Source organism: Ictidomys tridecemlineatus, chromosome 10, assembly GCF_052094955.1.
Source record: "Ictidomys tridecemlineatus isolate mIctTri1 chromosome 10, mIctTri1.hap1, whole genome shotgun sequence".
NCBI classification, from domain to species: Eukaryota; Metazoa; Chordata; class Mammalia; order Rodentia; family Sciuridae; genus Ictidomys; species Ictidomys tridecemlineatus.
In genome coordinates, this window is record NC_135486.1 from 77011470 (window position 1) to 77029334 (window position 17865).

The 17865-nt window shown below is 44.5% G+C and overlaps 1 protein-coding gene across 11 annotated transcripts in view; it reads left to right on the forward strand.

Moving 5' to 3' along the window:
• The window catches only part of Camk1d (calcium/calmodulin dependent protein kinase ID), a 392784-nt gene that overhangs the window by 323868 nt on the left and 51051 nt on the right, over positions 1–17865 (forward strand). For all 11 annotated transcript variants that reach the window (XR_013426686.1, XR_013426687.1, XM_078023259.1 and 8 more), the window contains 2 exons: positions 7682–7820; positions 14157–14283. Coding sequence is in view for 9 of the 11 variants with exons in the window: in XM_078023259.1 (XP_077879385.1) it covers positions 7682–7820; positions 14157–14283 (266 nt within the window). In the remaining 2 variants the exon portion in view is untranslated. The remainder of the gene's footprint in view (positions 1–7681; positions 7821–14156; positions 14284–17865) is intronic.

Consider the following 17865-nt stretch of genomic DNA (forward strand, 5'->3'; position numbering starts at 1 on the left):
CTCAACAAATTGCATTATGTGCACCCACCCACATGGGGGAGGGCAATCTACTTTACTGAGCCCTCCAATTCAAATCATAATCTCATCCAGAAGCACCCTTACAGACATACCAAGAAATCATAGTTATTCAAATAATCTGGGTACCCCCAATCAGTCAAGTTAATGCATAAAATTAATAATAATCATGGCCCTCATTTAAAATAGTGGTGTCATCATCGACTTGTTCAAGAAAAAATGAATGGGATCTTCGCCTTCTTGGGGGTCCCATACCAGCTTCCTCCATGAGCCTTGCCTACTGTGTTTCTAACACGTACCCTGTCTCTGTCCACTGCTGACTCCTGTGTTCCCCAGTGAGAGCCTTCGCCTGACCCCCTTCTGATCTGCCGGCTTCCCCTCATGCATCTACAGCCCATCTCCAGCATCCACCAGAGTGATCTTTTAAAAGGGTAAATCACTTCACCTGCCTCCCACCAGGCTGAAAACCCTCCCGTGACTTCTCATCAGATGGAGAACAGAGCTACCCTGCTTGACCCTCCGCTTACGTGGCCCTCTGCAATCTGGGCTTTCCTTTCCCATAAACTTGTTTTTGAAAACACTCTACCCATTGCCCACCAAACTACAGCCACCTGACTTCCTTTTGGGTCCTCAAGCACCTCCAGACTTCTGCCCTACCTGGGGGTCTTAGGACAGGCTTATCCCTCTGCCTGGAGTGTTCTCCCCCTGACCCTTACTGGTTCCTTGTGATCTGTCATTGAGAAGGACTGTCTCCCAACCCATCTAAAAGAGGCTGTACCGGTACTCATGCCCTTGGCTCTAACTCTGCACAGCATTTCCAATCCTCGGGCACTTTTTCACATTATCTATTTTTTCACATATTTACTTATTTTCCTTCTCTTCTCCCACTTGAAAAGTCATATGTGCTGGGGATTCAATATGAATAGCATGCCCTCTTGGGGCACAAAAATTTTTTAAAAATGATTTGTGATGATCTTTTTTTGGAATGTGAACAGGTGCTTTGGGTTTAGATGAGATTAGCTATTTTTTTCTCTCAAGATCTTGATCATGCAAATAGTTTCTTCACATATCTTTTAACCCTCTTTCCCCTAAGTAGTTCAAAAGTACAGTGTCTCTGTCGTCTCCACAAGTAGATTTCCCAAACAAAATCAAAACGCCTCTAGTTCTTTCTCACCCACAACCACACTCTTCCTGGTCAGCCTCAAGGGCAGCCAGTTGGGAGCTGAAGGTTCCAGATGGAAGGCAGGTGATGCTGTCACTGAGGTCCCACCCAAGTGAAGGTCTCAGAGGCCTCCTCCCTTCAAGGTCCAGCTTCAGTTTTTCCTGAAATTCACTGAGTACTATGCCAGGCTGCAGGACACAGAGGTAGTTCAGGCATGTCCTCCAGGAAGCCTTGTTACTATCTGGTTTCTCCCTTCTGTGATGTCCTGCTGGGCATCCAGGTGTAGTCCCGATTGGCAAGTCATTAGTCCTGGTAGTCTTGACCATCAACTTGAGCTTCTTTTGTAGCTCCCCCATCACAAATCTGCACTGCGCACCAAGTGGTTGATGTGCTCTAGGTGCTAAAATAACTCTTCTTTCATGGACGATTTCCCTTAGATATCAGCTCAGCAAATTCTCCTTCCACTCACTCCCCTGGGTCCTGATAATTCAAATTCTGGGCTCTGCCTGCCCACTGGATTTTCTCCACTTAGCTAAATATGGCTCATTCTTTTAGGACAGATTCACTTCCTCTTGTCTCATCCTCTCGCCCTGTCCCCTAGATCCCTTTCAGGGACCTTTATAGTCAAACACCTTCACCGCTCCTCTTCCTACCACCACTGGAACGCTGATTCTATGCTTCACTGGGCTGTGTGTGACAGCCCCACTTGACTAGGGACAACAACCAACTGGCTCCATATAGGATTGTTCAATGATTTGGTGAATAAACAAAGCATGCAGTACAAATAAAGTAGCAAACAGTGAGCCTCACCCCCCTAACCTAAACTTTGAAAAAAAATAATAAAAAGAGACTGTACATTCAAAGATACACAGCATGCTGAGGAAAGATGCCCAGCAGATGGGTTTGCTGTGGGCGCCATGACTGTACACCATGGAGTGGCTTAAGCAATGGGATTTTTATTTTTGCACAGTTCTAGAGCCTAGAAGTTTAAGATCAGGATGTCAGCAGTTTGGTGCTTCTTGAGGATCTCTCCTTGTCTTGTGGATGACTACCTTGTCCTCATATGGTCCTTCCTGTGTCCACAGTACCCCTTGTGCCTCTTGTTTTTGGGGTGCTGGGGCATTGAATCCAGGTCCTCATGCCTGCTAAGTACCCACTCTACCACTGATCCTTCTTCCTCTATTTATAAGGACACCAGCCCCCCTCTGTGACCTCCTTTAACCTTAATTGCCTCTCCAAAGGCCTTATCTCCAAATGTGCTCACATTCTAAGGTATACTGGGGATTGACTTCTTCAACATAGGGGTTTTAGGGGGACACAATTCAATCCATTACACCCCAAAACCAGGAAGGCAAAATGGCCAAAATCAGAGTATAAGGAATAGAAGGGGTTGAATCTATCTGGCTCACTAGATAGAGAGGCATGAATTTATATTTTGGAAACTTCTGAACAGATCAAGACCTGGCAGATATTGTGAAATGGAATTCTTAAGAATAAAGGGTTATGGGGTTTTTTTTTTAATTAATAAAGTAGGATTTGTTGAAGGAGGGACATATTGAGGGCAAGGTTGTGTGAAATGAAGCCTGGATCTCCCTGGAGAGGGTACCCTGATCCCCCAGGAGCAGGGTATGCAGGGACCAAAGCTAGATACAGCCGTGGGGATTTTAGGCACCAGCCCCGATGATGGTGCCTGGGAGGAGGGGAATCCCAGACACTGCCAGGTTGGGGCTTGACTGAGGAAAAGATGGAGAAGGGAAACTTTCTTTCACTTAACTGGGTTAAAATGTACCTATCCGTCCTCTGGACCTTGGGGTTTCTTGATTGAAAAATGGTTCCTGAACTACAGCCTGTAATTTCAAGAGCACTTTCCCTGGGACTAAATGTAAAGGGGCAGACGGTTCTTAGAAAACATATTTGTAACCAGCCTAGCTCTGGGGCCCATCCAGACCACACTGTTCTTGTAGCATGTCACCTGTGTCCTCTCCACTGCCTCTGCCTTCATGAATCAAGGCATATTTTCTGTGCCACTGCTTTTTATGACCCAGCACTGCTGCAAGTATTTCTCAGAGTACTCGCAGCTCTGTACCATTTGGCTTCTGCATGTTATTTTTATTACATCTGACTTTGTTCTAGAGGAATAGATTGATGGAGCCCACTTTACAGCAATAACGCCTGTATTTCCTTATAACCAATGTGTGGTTGGTAATGTTAGGAAGCCATAAATATTTGTAATTGTAATAATCAATGAGTTTTAAAATAAAAGGATAGTTATCTTTTAAAATCAAGTGAAGTTCAAGTGCATGTAAACAATAACTGGTTTTCCCAGAACCATCAAAAAAAAAAAATGCATGGTATACGGAAAGAGCTATTGTTTATTCAACCCAGCAACTTTTATGTTTCTTTTTTCTTTTTTATTAAATATTTTTTTAGTTATAGATAGACACAATATCTTTATTTTATTTATTTATTTATTTATTTATTTTTATGTGGTGCTAAGGATTGAACCCAGTGCCTTACACATGCAAGGCAAGCGCTCAACCACTTTACAGCAACAACGCCTGTATTTCCTTATAACAAATGTGTGGTTGGTAATGTTAGATCTACAAACCAAGCCTCAAATTTTATGTTTCTTGACAATTTTTTTTCAATTTGAAAGAATTTGCATTACTGATAAATTTGCAAATAAATTGAAATTTTGCTGAGATTATTATATTGGATTATTTCACATTTGTATATTTCAGTTCCACATACAATATAATAGCAGTACACTGTAATGGGTGAGGAAGATTGGAGACTGAGCGAACCCAATTTCAATATCAAGACCAGGTTGTTCTAAATAAACTTCAAAGATGGAATTCAGAAGAGCAGCAAATTTTTGACCGTCTCTTCTTTCTTCTGCTTCCTTAATGTTTGGCATTCCGTTCATCTTCCCACCTTTGCACCCTTGAAGCTGAGTCTCTCTCCCAATAGCCACTACTATGATTTGAAAATTCTTTTTCCCTTCTGAAATATATATTGAAATGTCATACTTAGTATGAGATATTAATAAGTGGACAAGAGGACGTTTAAGAGGTGATTAGGGCTCTGCCTTCAATAAAGGATTAATGCATTCTTGTGATTAAGAAAATCATTGGGTTAATGGGTCATCTTAAGGGTGAGTCTCTTATAAAAAGCAGTTTGTCTGGGCTTCTTATAAACTTTTCAACTCTCCACATGATGACCCACACCACCTCAGGACTTTGCTAGAAAGAAGGCTTTGCAGATGCAGCCCCTGGACCTTGGACCAGAAACATAAACCTCTTTTCTTTATAACATTCCTAGTCGGTTGTATTGTGTTCTTAGCAACAGAAAATAGACTAAGACAGCTACCATTGTTTCCATTTTCTCTCTTGATCTGTTATGATTCTACTCCTTTTCCCCCCAATCTCCTGACCCCAGTCCTTTCCAACATTTTTCGGATGCTATGATTGGAGGATTTCATTTCTAACAAGGAGCTTTAAACCACGTGCATAGGAGGTTTCCCAGGGAAGGTTATTGACTCAGGAAAATGACCTGTCAGTCAGCTCTGCAGCCAAACAGCAGCCAAGCAAAGCCTGGCCTCCCAACTGGAGAGTTGACACCTGTGCCTCACAATGAAGCTAAACTTATTTCCTCAGCAGTGATTCTTGGACCATCATACTAGCCCTGACTGCGTCTCAAGTGGTTTTGAGAATAAGTGGGTGTCTCAGTTCAGGCTTCATAGCAAAATACCATAGGCTGCGAAATTTATTTTCTCACAGTTCTGGGAGTTGGAAGTACGACATCAGGGTACCAACAGGGTCTGATTCTGGTGAGATCTTCATTCTTGGCTCACAGATGGCTGCCCTCTCACTGTGTCCTCATATGGTGGAGGGAGAGAGGACTGGTTTCTCTTCCTCTTCTCATAAGACCCAAATTCCAACCCCAGGGCCTACTCTCATCACTTCATTGACACCTAATTACTTCTCCAAGGCTCCACCTCCAAAATCACTGGGTTAATGGGTCATCTTAAGGGTGAGTCCAAGTAAGAATGTAAGAATGTGAGTCCAAGTAAGAAGCTTCCAAGTAAGAATGCAGGGGAACATTCGTTCCATAACAGTGGGCTTTTAAAAAGCACGCTTAATGAGATCGTTGAAAAGTCTAAAATGATTTGCAAATTTAGACTTTTTAATTAGTATTGTTACATATTTTTTTATTGTCAAGTTTCTAAACATTTCCCCTGTGCCTTGGTTTCTAAGGAAACCAAATTATTTCTGAGTAATGTTCAAAAACAGAGCCCTGGTGCAATTTGCAGTTTAAGAAGCAGAATATTAAATGCACAGAACATGGAGGCTCTGTGATGTGACATCTTTCCGTACTGATGCTTTAGTTTTCACTGGATTGTGGCCCTTTTGGCAGTGAACATACTTAAATTGAACAGAGTTCATCAATACCATATATATCCTGTAGCAGGAAAAAAGGGACCTTGAGAGAGTAAGGAACTTGGCAGATCAGCTTTGAGGGAGACAAAGGACTGGGCAAGGCTTGGGAGGTGGAGTGCTCAGAGGAGGAGGCAAGGTTGCCAGGAGGGGTAAGCATTCCTGCCCTAGCTCCAACAATAGCTGCAGAGGAGAGGCGGTGGTAGCAGGCAGGCCATTGGAGAGAAAGCACTGGAACATCAGCTAGCTATGCCATCATTGGAAGGTGGACCAATGGTAGATGGTGTGCAAGGTCATGAACACAACAGACTTTCCCCCTTGGCAGTTAATGCTGCCTTATTGCCACCAAGTGTGCATAGTCACTGTGCTGGCACATAGGGGGCACCCCATAAGTGTCAAATGGGTGTTCAATAAATAACAAGGTGTAAGCCTCCAGGGCATCCGGGTTTACCTGGCCCTTGGCAGCCATCTATTTCCTGTAGTACATCCTTGAGTTCTGCAAAGGTTCAGACCTTGAAACTCACTGGGAAAAGTTCTAGAAAAACAAAGAATGAGGCAAACTTGGTCTCAGTTACCAGGAGAATATGTCTTGGGACCTTGGATTACCTAAGGATGGATTTTTTCAACAACATAACTGTCAAAAAGTAGTGTCTTTTCTGTTGTTTCCATTTCTTTTTACTCTTTGAATTGCTTTTTATTTCTCCTGAGTGCCTTTCCTTTCTTATCTAGCTTGTCAGTTTGCTTTGGAAATGAAACATCCAAGCACAATATTACTTGGAATGACTCTAGGTAATAATAGTAAAAAAAAAAAAAAAACTAACACATAGGCCTTTTATAGCTGCAATTGTTTTTTTTTATTTCTTTATTAACTTTTTTACAAAGAAGTTTTCAGTGGGTCAGTTCTTGCACATTAATTGCTATGACTTGTAGAAATTAATACCTTATGTGTTACTACCAAGATGCACCTTCTATTGCATTAGAGTTGTAGAGTTGTTTCAAAACTGGTTTATGATTTTAATATTTCAAATAAATCTGTTTCATGTTGTTCTTGAAAAATCTGTTTCTTCTTTTTTCTTTTTAATAGTGTTGATGTGTCCCTGAAGTTTATTTCTAGAAAGGCTTGATGATTTGAACAAAGCACTTCTTTTCTTAGAGAAGTATATACTCTAAAAAATGTGAAGGCAGTTAGTTGATTCTTTTCTGGACTGTACCATTCCATTACTTCATTAGACCTAGAGAAGCATGAAATCTCAGAGATGACTGGGACTGTGGAGCTTGTCCCCCAGGCCTTGACCTTTGTCCCCATTTTGATAAATGCAAACAAATAAGCAAAGAAGGAACCAACAAACCAACCATTAAAGACATTCTGAATTTCAAAACAAATTAAAATGAAATTGTGCTATAAACACCAAAGCAAAGCAATGTGATAATGTGATACAGTGTCTTTATTTATCTCTTTCTCTTCTGTAAATCTCAAATGACTTTGATGGATGTCCTGATACCTCCAAAGGCATGTGCCTTCTCTCTGTTGAAAATGGCTAACTAGATTAACGCTCTCACTTTACAGAGGCAAAATCTGAGGTCCCAGGAGTCAAGGAGTGCTTAGCCACTCAATATATTAAAAGCAGAACTTAGTCAAAATCCCAGATGTCCTGCTGGGAGGCCAAGGCTTTGCCCATAGATCCCCCTTGTGTAAGGGTTCTTTCTCATACAAAGGAAGCTTCTAGACAGGATTCCCCCCCTCCTCTTATCTGATGGTGCCAACATTCAGGAAGGGTATTTTGACCTTATATCATCACAGCAGAACAGAAGCCAAGGTCAGGAGAGATTTCTTAAGCCTGGCGAGTCCATGGATCCTGGTTTGGCTTTATTCCTTTTATTATGTTCTGAACATTTCCACTGTCATGACATAGGAACACTTCCTGAGAACACTTCTGAGAAAGAGGTAGGGCAAAATCTAAACCTAAAAAATGGATTATTTTTGAAATGCAGTCTGGGTCTTTTATGACCCTGAGTAATTATAACAGCTCCTCTCAAACTCTTAATTTCTTCTTTTTTTAAAAAACAGAGTATCTGGTGGCGAGTTGTTTGATCGGATAGTGGAGAAGGGATTCTACACAGAAAAGGATGCCAGCACTCTGATCCGCCAGGTCCTGGATGCTGTGTACTATCTGCACAGAATGGGCATCGTCCACAGGGACCTCAAGGTGAGGCCGTTGCTTAGCAACAACCCCCAGTTGCTCCTCAACCCCCAGTGCACCTGTTCAAGAGGACTGATTCTGAGAGAGGAATGATGCTTTGAATAGAGAGGGGTGGGACACACTGCGAGTGTCTGTGTACTTTCAGTTGTCATTGCTTTGGGGGCCTAGAAGGAGCTTGGAACAAGATGAAGCTCAATGTGGCTGATCCTTGTTTGGGAGATCTTATCACCACGATGGAACCAGAGGGCCACAGAGAACTGGGTTGTGTATTACTTCAAGCCCATCGGAAAGATCATTCTGTTCAAGACAAACACCATCAAAGCCCTTCGCCCAAGTTTAGTTCTTCAGAGCCTTGTCCCAGTTCCAGCCCCCATTTCAGCACAGCACAGCACAGCACATGAAAGAGAGGGAGCAAGAGGCAGGCACCAGGAGAGGAGAGAGAGGGGACATGGAAGGTTTGCAGGAAGGTCGGCTAAATAGCTATAGGCACAGCTTTCTGCCAATGTCCTGTGGCTTCCTTCCTCATCGTTTTTTTTATGAGGCTTTGACATGTTGACCCTTCATCCATTAGTGCTGAAAGATCCAGGCCTTCCTGTGGGTACCTTCCCATCACTTTCCGCTCCCCCGACCCAGGTCCATGTAGGTAACAAAGCATAGATGTCACCCAGACGAACCTGAGGAACACTGAAAAGCAGCAGCCCCGTCGATGTGCTCTAAGTAGCTCCAAGCTACCCTAGTTACAGGTCCAGGCCCCAGAGCTAAATGCACCTGGCCAGAGAGAATCCACCCCAGCCTGCACACCCACCACCCATAGCATGGATATAAGGACCGTGTTGTAGTGAAGCCACACTGTACACCAACTGTGGGGAATCTGAGTCAATGTCAAGAATCAATCATAAATATTTGTTAAAATGGAACTTCAGCATCTGCTCATTTATCTGTTTCTGGTTGTCAAGAGATAAAATGGTGTAGCTTTTCTTTTTATAAAAACTCACAGTTGGGCTGGGTGGGGGTATATAGCTCAGTGGTGGAACACCCTTCTGGCATGTGCAAGGCCCTGGATACACACACACACACACACACACACACACACACACACACACACACACCCTGACTCTTTGTGGAGTTTTCTTCTCTCCAGGTATCAATTTCTCTCTCTCATTTTTCCATTTTTCCTTGCCAAAGGCGATTTTAGGACCTTTTATTTTATTTTATTTTATTGATCTCTTTTCAGATACGCAGAATGTTAGCATGCATCAGAACTGGCTAGGAGGGTAGTGAAACCATAGCTTGCTGGCCTGGCCCAGAAGTCCTGATTCTGCCGGGCTCCCAGGGGCTGGAGGGCTTTCACATCTAAAGGGGTTGCAGGTGATGCTCATGCTGGTGTGGGAAGCTCTGTTGGAGAACCACTGGATGAGGGGATATGGAGATGTCAGTTGAGTTCTCTCAACCATTGCCCTTTGCAGATCTCTTGATGGGTGAAATGGGCCATGAGCATGAGAGATAATTTTCAGGGCTTGGAGGCTCTGCAGAGAGCCAAGGCCAAGCTAGATGAGCTGGCCTGGTGCCCCCAGGCCAGGCAGCAGGCGGGGCTTTCATTGCTCTCTTGTAGCTCCACCAAGTGCCAATTCTGTGCTTCCAGAACACAGCAGGCAGCTGTAGCTGAACAAGTTAGTGTTGTGACTGCAGGGATGTGGTGTGAGGGTCTGATTTTCTGTGCTTACTAGAAAAATAACTTCTAAGCAGATAAGCCACATCCAGGAAGAGCAGTGTTTATTTACCTCCTAGAAAGGCGCATGGGATGAGTGGGAGATACTGCTCTTCGCTCCCATGTAATGCTTTTGGAGAAGTATTTGGTGCTCCCAGCCTGTGGCGCTTTAAGAACACCAGGCTTGTGGGCAACAGGAGCACACCTGTAATCTGTGACTCAGGAGGCTGAGGTAGGAGGATTGCAAGTTTGAGGCCAGCTTCAGCAACTTAGGGAGGCCCTAAGCAACTATGTGAGATGCTGTCTCAAAATAAAAACAGCTGGACTAGCTTCTCAGTAGTAAATCCCCCCTGGGTTCAATCCCCAGTACCAAAAAAAAAAAAAAAAAAAAAACCCAAACCAAGACAAAAACCACCATGCTTATCAATGTGTAAAGACCTTAAGCATTTTTAGTACATTTTTGTGATCTCTTTTTAGAAGTACAGATGGGTTTGATATACGTAGGGGAAGTGAGGATTGAAAATTTATATTTTCATTAATATCTGAGAAAATTAAAACCACCTGTGGTCTAGGCCAGAGCAGTAGAAAGCTTGATGATGTTAATGAAAGATTGGTGCCCAACCTGAACACTACCCCCATGTGCAAATAAACTTCTTCCTCCTTCTAGAAAAGTGTTCTTGTGTCTCCTTGCCCCTGGAATCTACCAGGGCCAATCATCTGATCTTTTTTTTCAAAATGAAGGGACTGAGACAGGAAGTACTCACAGCTGCAACCTTGGTTTAGACTGGGGTTTCTCCGCCCCTGCACTACTGACGTTTGGAGCTAGTCCGTCCTTTGTATGGGAGACCATCCTGTCCCTCATGTTTAGCTGCATCCCTGGCTTCTACCCAATGAGTGCCAGCACCATTCTTGGGGTCCTGACAACTAAAAACATCTCCACACATTGCCAAATGTCCCCTGGGGAACACAGCTGCCCCAGTTGACCATTACTGGTTTAAGAATGTGATTCTATAGGACATTAACTTTACCCAAAGTATGTTGATTCAGATCTTTTTAAAGACTGTTAAAGGAATTGTTATATAGGGTGGAGACTGATATTGTACCTCGAGTATTGGCCACCAGTTGTCTTGCAAAGATGCTGTAATAAGCAGCAAAATAATCTTACAGGTGAGTCCAGGCTCTTCTAGAACTCTGGGCAGAGTTATAATACAGTGTGACAAGGTCCCCTCCCCATGCCACAAGCCCTGGGCCTCCCATCCAGAATGTCTCTAGGCCTTCCAACCCTGCTCCTCTACCTCCACCCTGCAGAAAAATTCTTGTTATCTTTCCCTAGACTTGAGCCGATTCAAATTATCCATCAAAACTGGGAAAGACTAGTTGATTGACCATCCTCAGGTGCCATTGTTCTTCAAAATAACTTTCTATTGACCCAAATGAGTCTTTTCTAGGGGGAATGTGTGGGGAGGGCCTCTTGGCTGTTTGGCAGCCCTGTGCCTGTCTTAAATGTTGCTTAGCAGCCTGAGATGATCTGCCTCCCGCTCCTTCCTGCTCACCTTTACAGCTGTAGACATCCTGGGGTGAGGAAGATTAAAAATCAAAAATAGCAAAAGTCCACTTTATACATGTATGAGAGGATCCATGCTGTCCATCAACGGATAATCCCCAATCCATGTTTCAGAAAAGAGTATGAGCAACCTACACTTTTAGGTTGAGACCATCCCCCTCCCCCCAGTTCCTAAGCCTTATTCATATTTCAACTCCTGATTGGCCCATTTTATTTTCTTTTAAAATTCATCCTTCCACAAACTTGATCTCATCTCAGGCTTTAGGCCTGTCATGGTGACTATTGAATCCTGCTGCTTTTTTTGTTGTTATTATTAGGGACGAAGGATACTGTTTTTTTTCCCCCTTGGGTTGTTAAAGAACAAAATTCAGTCAACACTTGTTAAAGTGGTAAGGTAGCCCTTATCAAGACTTGGCATAGTTGAGAAGAGAAATGGAGCTCAGCTTTGGCACAACATGAACAGGGGATGTTCTTCCTTGCTTAGAACCCAGAAACAATTATGAGTGGGCTCCTAGATGAAAAAATTACTAAGAGGGGACATTGGGGGTAGGGTGACTTTTGCAAAAAGTACATAACAAGATCTTTGCTTAGATAAGCCAACGACTTAGAAATGGACAACAACTCTGAGATGGGACCTGGGCATCTGGGCTTTAGATCTGAGATGGGCCCAGGTATCTGGAGTTTAGAGCTCTGGGTGGTTGGGTGACTGGGATTCTGATATGCAGCCATTGCTGTGAAGAAATTCTGAGAACTGGCCAAGACTCTCCTTGGCCAAACTTTAACTTGGCCCAACCTCATTCAGGCTCCCGAGTGCTCTCTCTCTAAACAGGCCCTGATCTTGGACTTTGGCCTTAAACTTAGTCCAGGGTTAGCAAGAATCCTCCTGAGTCAGTTTAGCAAAAATCATATACCTGATATCTTATCTGACCAAATTCCTTAACCCCCTACCCACAATATATGCCCCTCTGGCCCACCTTTTGCAAAATCTCAGTTTAGCCAGAATCTCCCTTAGTTCCAAGGTTTCCTCACATTGCTGTCTCTTCCACTGACCCCACCCTCCTCCAGGGCTGTAAATCTCCACCTGTAGTATTTGGGGTTGAGTTTGATCTCGCCCTACTGCACACCCCCAGTATAGCGGTAAAGAGTGCTTACCAACTTTCACAAGTGTCTGAATAATTTTTCTCTTTAACAACATGACAAGTGGAGGATGAAGAACGTGATCAGATTCCAGGGGTGGAGGATTCTCCTATGCTGGATGAGCCAGAGTCTCGCTAGGACTGGGCTGTGCAGGGTGAGTTGGGGAGGGAGCCACAGGAGGCCAAGGTCAAGGCTTGGAGAAGAGGTATCAGAGGAGCCTGACTCAAGTTTGGTCCAGAACAGAGCCTTGGCCAGTTCTCAGAACTTCTTAACAGCAGTGGCTGCACATCACGACCCTCCCACCACCACCCTGGAGCTCTGAAATCCAGATGTCTGAGCCCCATCTCAGATGTGCCATAGGACACATTCATGATGTCATTAATAACATTCTCAGGTGATTCTGCCTCCCAACAGTGCAAAGAACCATTCCTTTTCTAAACTCTAAACAATAGAATAGTTCCTAAAATTTGATACTTAGGAACCAAAGATTCACTAGGAATCTCTGATAGGAGAAGCAACCGCTTCAGGCTGTGGAGGAAGCCCGGATGGGAAATGTGTGGGGAAAAGATTTTCCTCCTCAGAATCTTCATGCTGTGCTTCCTTTAGGTTTCATGTAAATGAAAGCCATGATTATTCACTCAGTAAATCTTCATAATTATCTTGTAGGGTGGATGTTCCTAGACAACAGCCAAGTCCATAGTCCTTGATGTTATCATAGGGACAGCATCATTAACTAAAGCCACTCTTTTTTTTTTTTTTTTTTTTTGGTGCCAGGAATTGAATCCCAGGGTGTTTAATCATTGAATCACTGAGCCATATCTCTAGCTCTTTTTTAATGTTTTATTTAGAGACAGGGTCTCACTGTGTTGTTCAGGGCTTTGCTAAATTGCTGAGGCTGGCTTTGAACTTTCGATCCTCCTGCCTCAGCCTCCTGAGCTGCTGGGATTACAGGCCTGTGTCATTGCACCTGGCTGAAGCCACTCTTTCAAAATTAAAAAAAAAAAAATCAAGTTTGTCCTCTGTGTTCAGGTGGTCAGCTCAGTGACTAAGGACAAGCTCCGAGGCTGTAGGAACTCAGTCTCTGTGAGCCCTACACACTGAGCAATGAGATTCTCCAGCTTGACATAAAATGGACAAATGATGCTTCATTGTCTTCCCCTCTCAATCCCTCGGCTGCCTCCCCTCAGCCTTCCGAGGTACTCAGGCATTCCGGAACTGCAGTGAAGAAAGGAACACAGAAACTGTAAGAAATGTCAAAAGCACGCCTGCTGTCTGAGCTCTGTCCTGTACGCTTCAGAGGAGCTACAAGCAACCCATGCTTTGTAGAAAGGCACACAGCATCTCAGAGTCTTTAAGGACACTGGGCTGGAAAGTACTGCATCTTCCAGCTCCAGATTTGTCGGAGTTGCCGTCCTTCTGCTTCCCAGGGAGGGAAGCGAGCAGGTGCCTGACAGTCTCAGCAGGCACTGATGCAGCCCATCTGCCACAACTACAGGACACCATGGGAGGATGCTGAGGACAGGGAGAGAGGCCCTGGGATTTGAGAAAAGTAGCGGGCAAGGGTTGCTAATAAGAAAGGAACACATGAGCACCCGCAGAAATGATTTTATTTCCTGTGAAGCCCCCTTCCTTAACCAAGAACTGAATCCTCAAGTCCAAGAGGCATCAGCTTCTTAGATGGCCTTAAAATATGGTTAATCTTCATGAGTAGGCAAAATACTCAACATCCTGGGCCAGATTCCCTGCCGCCCTCTGGACCATGCCTACCAAGGCTGCTTTCATTGGTGCACCTGCTGTGCCTAAAGGTCAAGGACTTTCTTAAGTATGAACAGGTTTTGCAGTTTGGTGAGGAGTTTCCCATACTTAACCCAGCTTTAAACATGATTTTTTTAAAAAAAAAATAATAATTTTCATCTTTCTCTTTTTTTCCTAGCCTGAAAATCTGTTGTACTACAGTCAAGATGAAGAATCCAAAATAATGATCAGTGACTTTGGATTGTCAAAAATGGAGGGCAAAGGAGATGTGATGTCCACTGCCTGTGGAACCCCTGGCTATGTTGGTAAGCAGAGCATGTGCACGTGTGTGTGTGTGTGTGTGTGTGTGTGTGTGTGTGTGTGTGTGTGTCCCCACGTCAACTCCTTGGGTCTTTTTAGGCATTCGAGCGAGTCTGGCACGTGATCACAGTGGCCTTCATTTCTCTTGAGGGAAGAATAAAAATATTGAGAGACCCTGGAACAAGTTAGCAGGGAAGTGATTTCCCCTGAAACCTTTTAACAGTCGAGAATAAATCCTATTTGATTTGATTGGGAGCCGAACTGGAGGCCTGCAATTAATTTGGATGAATTCCCGGATTCTAATACCAGAAATATTGCATGTATCTATTTTTGAGTGATTTACAGGGAAACATTGAGATTACAATGAGGTGCAGACACAATAAAACATTCAAAATGTTGAGATAGATGCCGCCAGAGAGGAAATATTGATACGAGGAACCTGGTTCAAACCGAGATAAAGTCATTCTCTTGAGATAGCCCATCCTGATCTGTACTGGCCACGCCAGGAATTATTCAAGCTTTTCCTAAAATCAGAACTGCAGATCCTGTGCCACACATACGAAATGCACAGAACGTACTGACAGATCTGAACGCTTGAATGCTGAGCTTCATCTTCTGTCTTCCGGGACTTGGAGGGAGGCCATAGGAACTATTGGTCATCTTTCCGTTACTGGAACCCACGTCTAAGAGAGTCAGCTTCTGAAGGGAAAAGATCTGTTTTGACTTAGAGTTTTGGAAGCTGCAGTCCATAAGCAGTTGGTCCTGTTGCTTTTTGGGACAGTGGTGAAGCAGCACCTCACGGGGGAGCCTGTGGGAAAACCATTCACCTCATGGCTGACACATGAAAGAGGAAGAGACTGGGGTCCGAATATCCCCTTCAAAGGCACATGACCAATGACCAGAACACTTCCCGCTAGGCCCCACCTCTCGTAAATTATCTATTATCTCCCAAAAGCACCATAGGCTAGTGACCCGATCTTTAACACAAAGGCCTTGGGGGACACTTCTCCACACCATAGCAAGAACTCTTGGTGAACATGTTGAGACCTTTGTTTATATCCATGTGTTCACTCGCTCAGCACAATGCCTACTGGGAACCCCACTTCATTCTGAACCCAAGGGTGAGGTTGTGAACAAGGAGGACACAGAGCCTACCCTCCCGGAGCTTGCTTTGTAGTTGGAGCGACAGAGAGAAACAAATAAATAGGACCATTTCAGATCATGAGTGCTAGGAGGAAAATAAAACTGAGTGCACACGGTAGAGTAACACAGGGTGAGAAGGAGTTAGGACTGACTTTAGGACCAGGAGGAGACACGGGCACTTATGTAGGTGACAGGAATAGGCCAGCCACGGGTGAGTTAGGAAGATGGGGTTCCGGGCAGAAGATGCACTTGTGCAAACACCCAAAGACAGGGTGTATGTCTCAGCCACATATATCTGAGAGCAAGGGAGAAAGGAGACTGGAAAATGGAGAACAAGGCTGGATTCTTGTCACACCAACCCTGATGGCCTTTCTCCATGAGGACAGTGGGTGAGCCCCCGGGAAGAGGAAATAGTACCCCCTGGCTTGCATCCTTCCTGTGCATCTTTGGCACCAACCATGCAACCTTCCCAGGGAACTAAGAAGAGTTGGCTTCAATCTCTGGGTCCAGAGGCACCAGAACACTGTGGGAAATTCCCAGCGGACTTGCAGCCCCTTCATGGCCCTTTAAGGCCTGGCAAAATCAGGATGTCACGTCAAACTGGCAACTGTTTGATTCTCAGAGTAAATCAAAGAAAGGAAGAGAAGAGGGAGAGGAATAGGTAGTAAAACAAGAGAAGGGAAGGGAGCAGATGGAGAAGGAGGGAGGCACATGGCATAAAAGTGGGAGGGTGGAGAAGCTGTGGGGAGCTCTCCCATGGGAGGCTCCTGTCCCTGGCTGGTGACTATGCACAGGAGCGAGAGCGGGAGGTGCTCGGGCTAGTTTTTGTTGTTTTTCTGGGACTGGAGATTGAACCTAGGGGCACTCTACTCCTGAGGCGCATCCCCATATCTTTGTATTTTTATTTTGAGATGGAATCACCCTAAGTTGCATAGCCTGGCCTTGAACTTGGGATCCTCCTGCCTCTGCCTCCAAGTAGCTGGGATTACAGGCTCATGCACCTGGTGCAGCTCTGAACATTTTTAAGAGGCCAGTGTAGCCGTGAAGGAGAGCCGCACACAGACAGCGATCTTTTCTCCCAGGATAGGACAGAAGAGAGGTGCTGGGTTTGGATTGTGGAGCGAGACATGTATGCCAGGGGCTGGGCAGAAATGCAGGCGTGTGTGGTGTGCAAGCAGCAGATAAAAATGAATGAGACAAGCCTACCCTCCGGCTTCTGGAAAAGATGGGCAGGGATCCTGTTCCAACCACAGAGAATTGTCGCCATTAGGAAATGAGAAGGCCTGTTAGGTCATGGCGGGGGCCCATCTCCTGGTCCCGAGGCTGTGTTCTTTTCAGCAATGTCCCCAGGCCAAGCTACTTTCCCCAGGCTGTGGAGCTCCTGATGTCCACTTTCCACTCCAGGGACTTGGCTCCTGGGCTGTGATTTAAATGTTCTGACCAGGAGTGTGTGTGTGTTTACACGTGCATCTCACTATTGTTCTCATTTTGGACTCTGATGTTGAAAAGCTCTAGCACTTTCTAGATTGATTTTCGCTCCTCTGCCTGTTGGCAAAACCCATGGAATAGAGGTTTCCATGTGTCTCTAAGTGACTGCCACCTGAAGGTCTGGTTCTATTTGCTGCTGTGTCAAGCAATAGTAATCCAGAAGCAATGTTTAGAAGGGTCCCCTGCTTTAAAGGGCGGCTGGGCAAGCCATTGCATGATTCTGTCATCAGTTACAGAGTTTTTTGTTTTGCTTTTTTTTTGTTTTGAGGAGATGAGGGAGAGGAAGACTGTGGGGGATATAGTAGCTTTCCAGTTTGTTCATATTTACTGAGCATTGAGACTCCTTGAGAGTCTGACCTTGTAGTGAACGTAGAGAGGGGACACGACTTCAGAGCAGAGAAGGGGCTGTCGGAAGAGCTCATATCCTCACTAACATCCCTTGGGCAGTCATAACCTGAGCTGGAGTCATTTCTAGCCCCCATAATCTGCATGGCAAGCTCCTATTCAATCATCAAAACCCAGCTTAAATGCAACCTCCTTTTAGCTGCTTCCTTCAATCCACATCCTTTCCCATCTTGTCCTAATTATTTTTCTTGGTCCTTTGCAGTATGGTGGCTCTGCTTACCTTGCCTTAGAGTTTATGTTTATCTGTGTCTCTCTCCAGCACCATGGGTTTTTTCTCAATCATTAATCAACTCTTATTCATCTCTGTATGGATACTTGTTGAATTGAATCAAAGCACAAAATTCATAAATATTAGCAAATTTTCTTTGTCTCCTCCCCTTCCATTCATGCAACATACCTTTATTGAGTTCCTACTGTGCACTGTATACAGTGACTGGGATTTGGATGCAAATCTGAGTAAGGTACCCTCTCTGCCTTCAAAATGTTCAGTGTTGTGAGAGACAGGTAGTCAGGTGAACTTGACAGTGTACATTGAGTACTACATTCGTCTT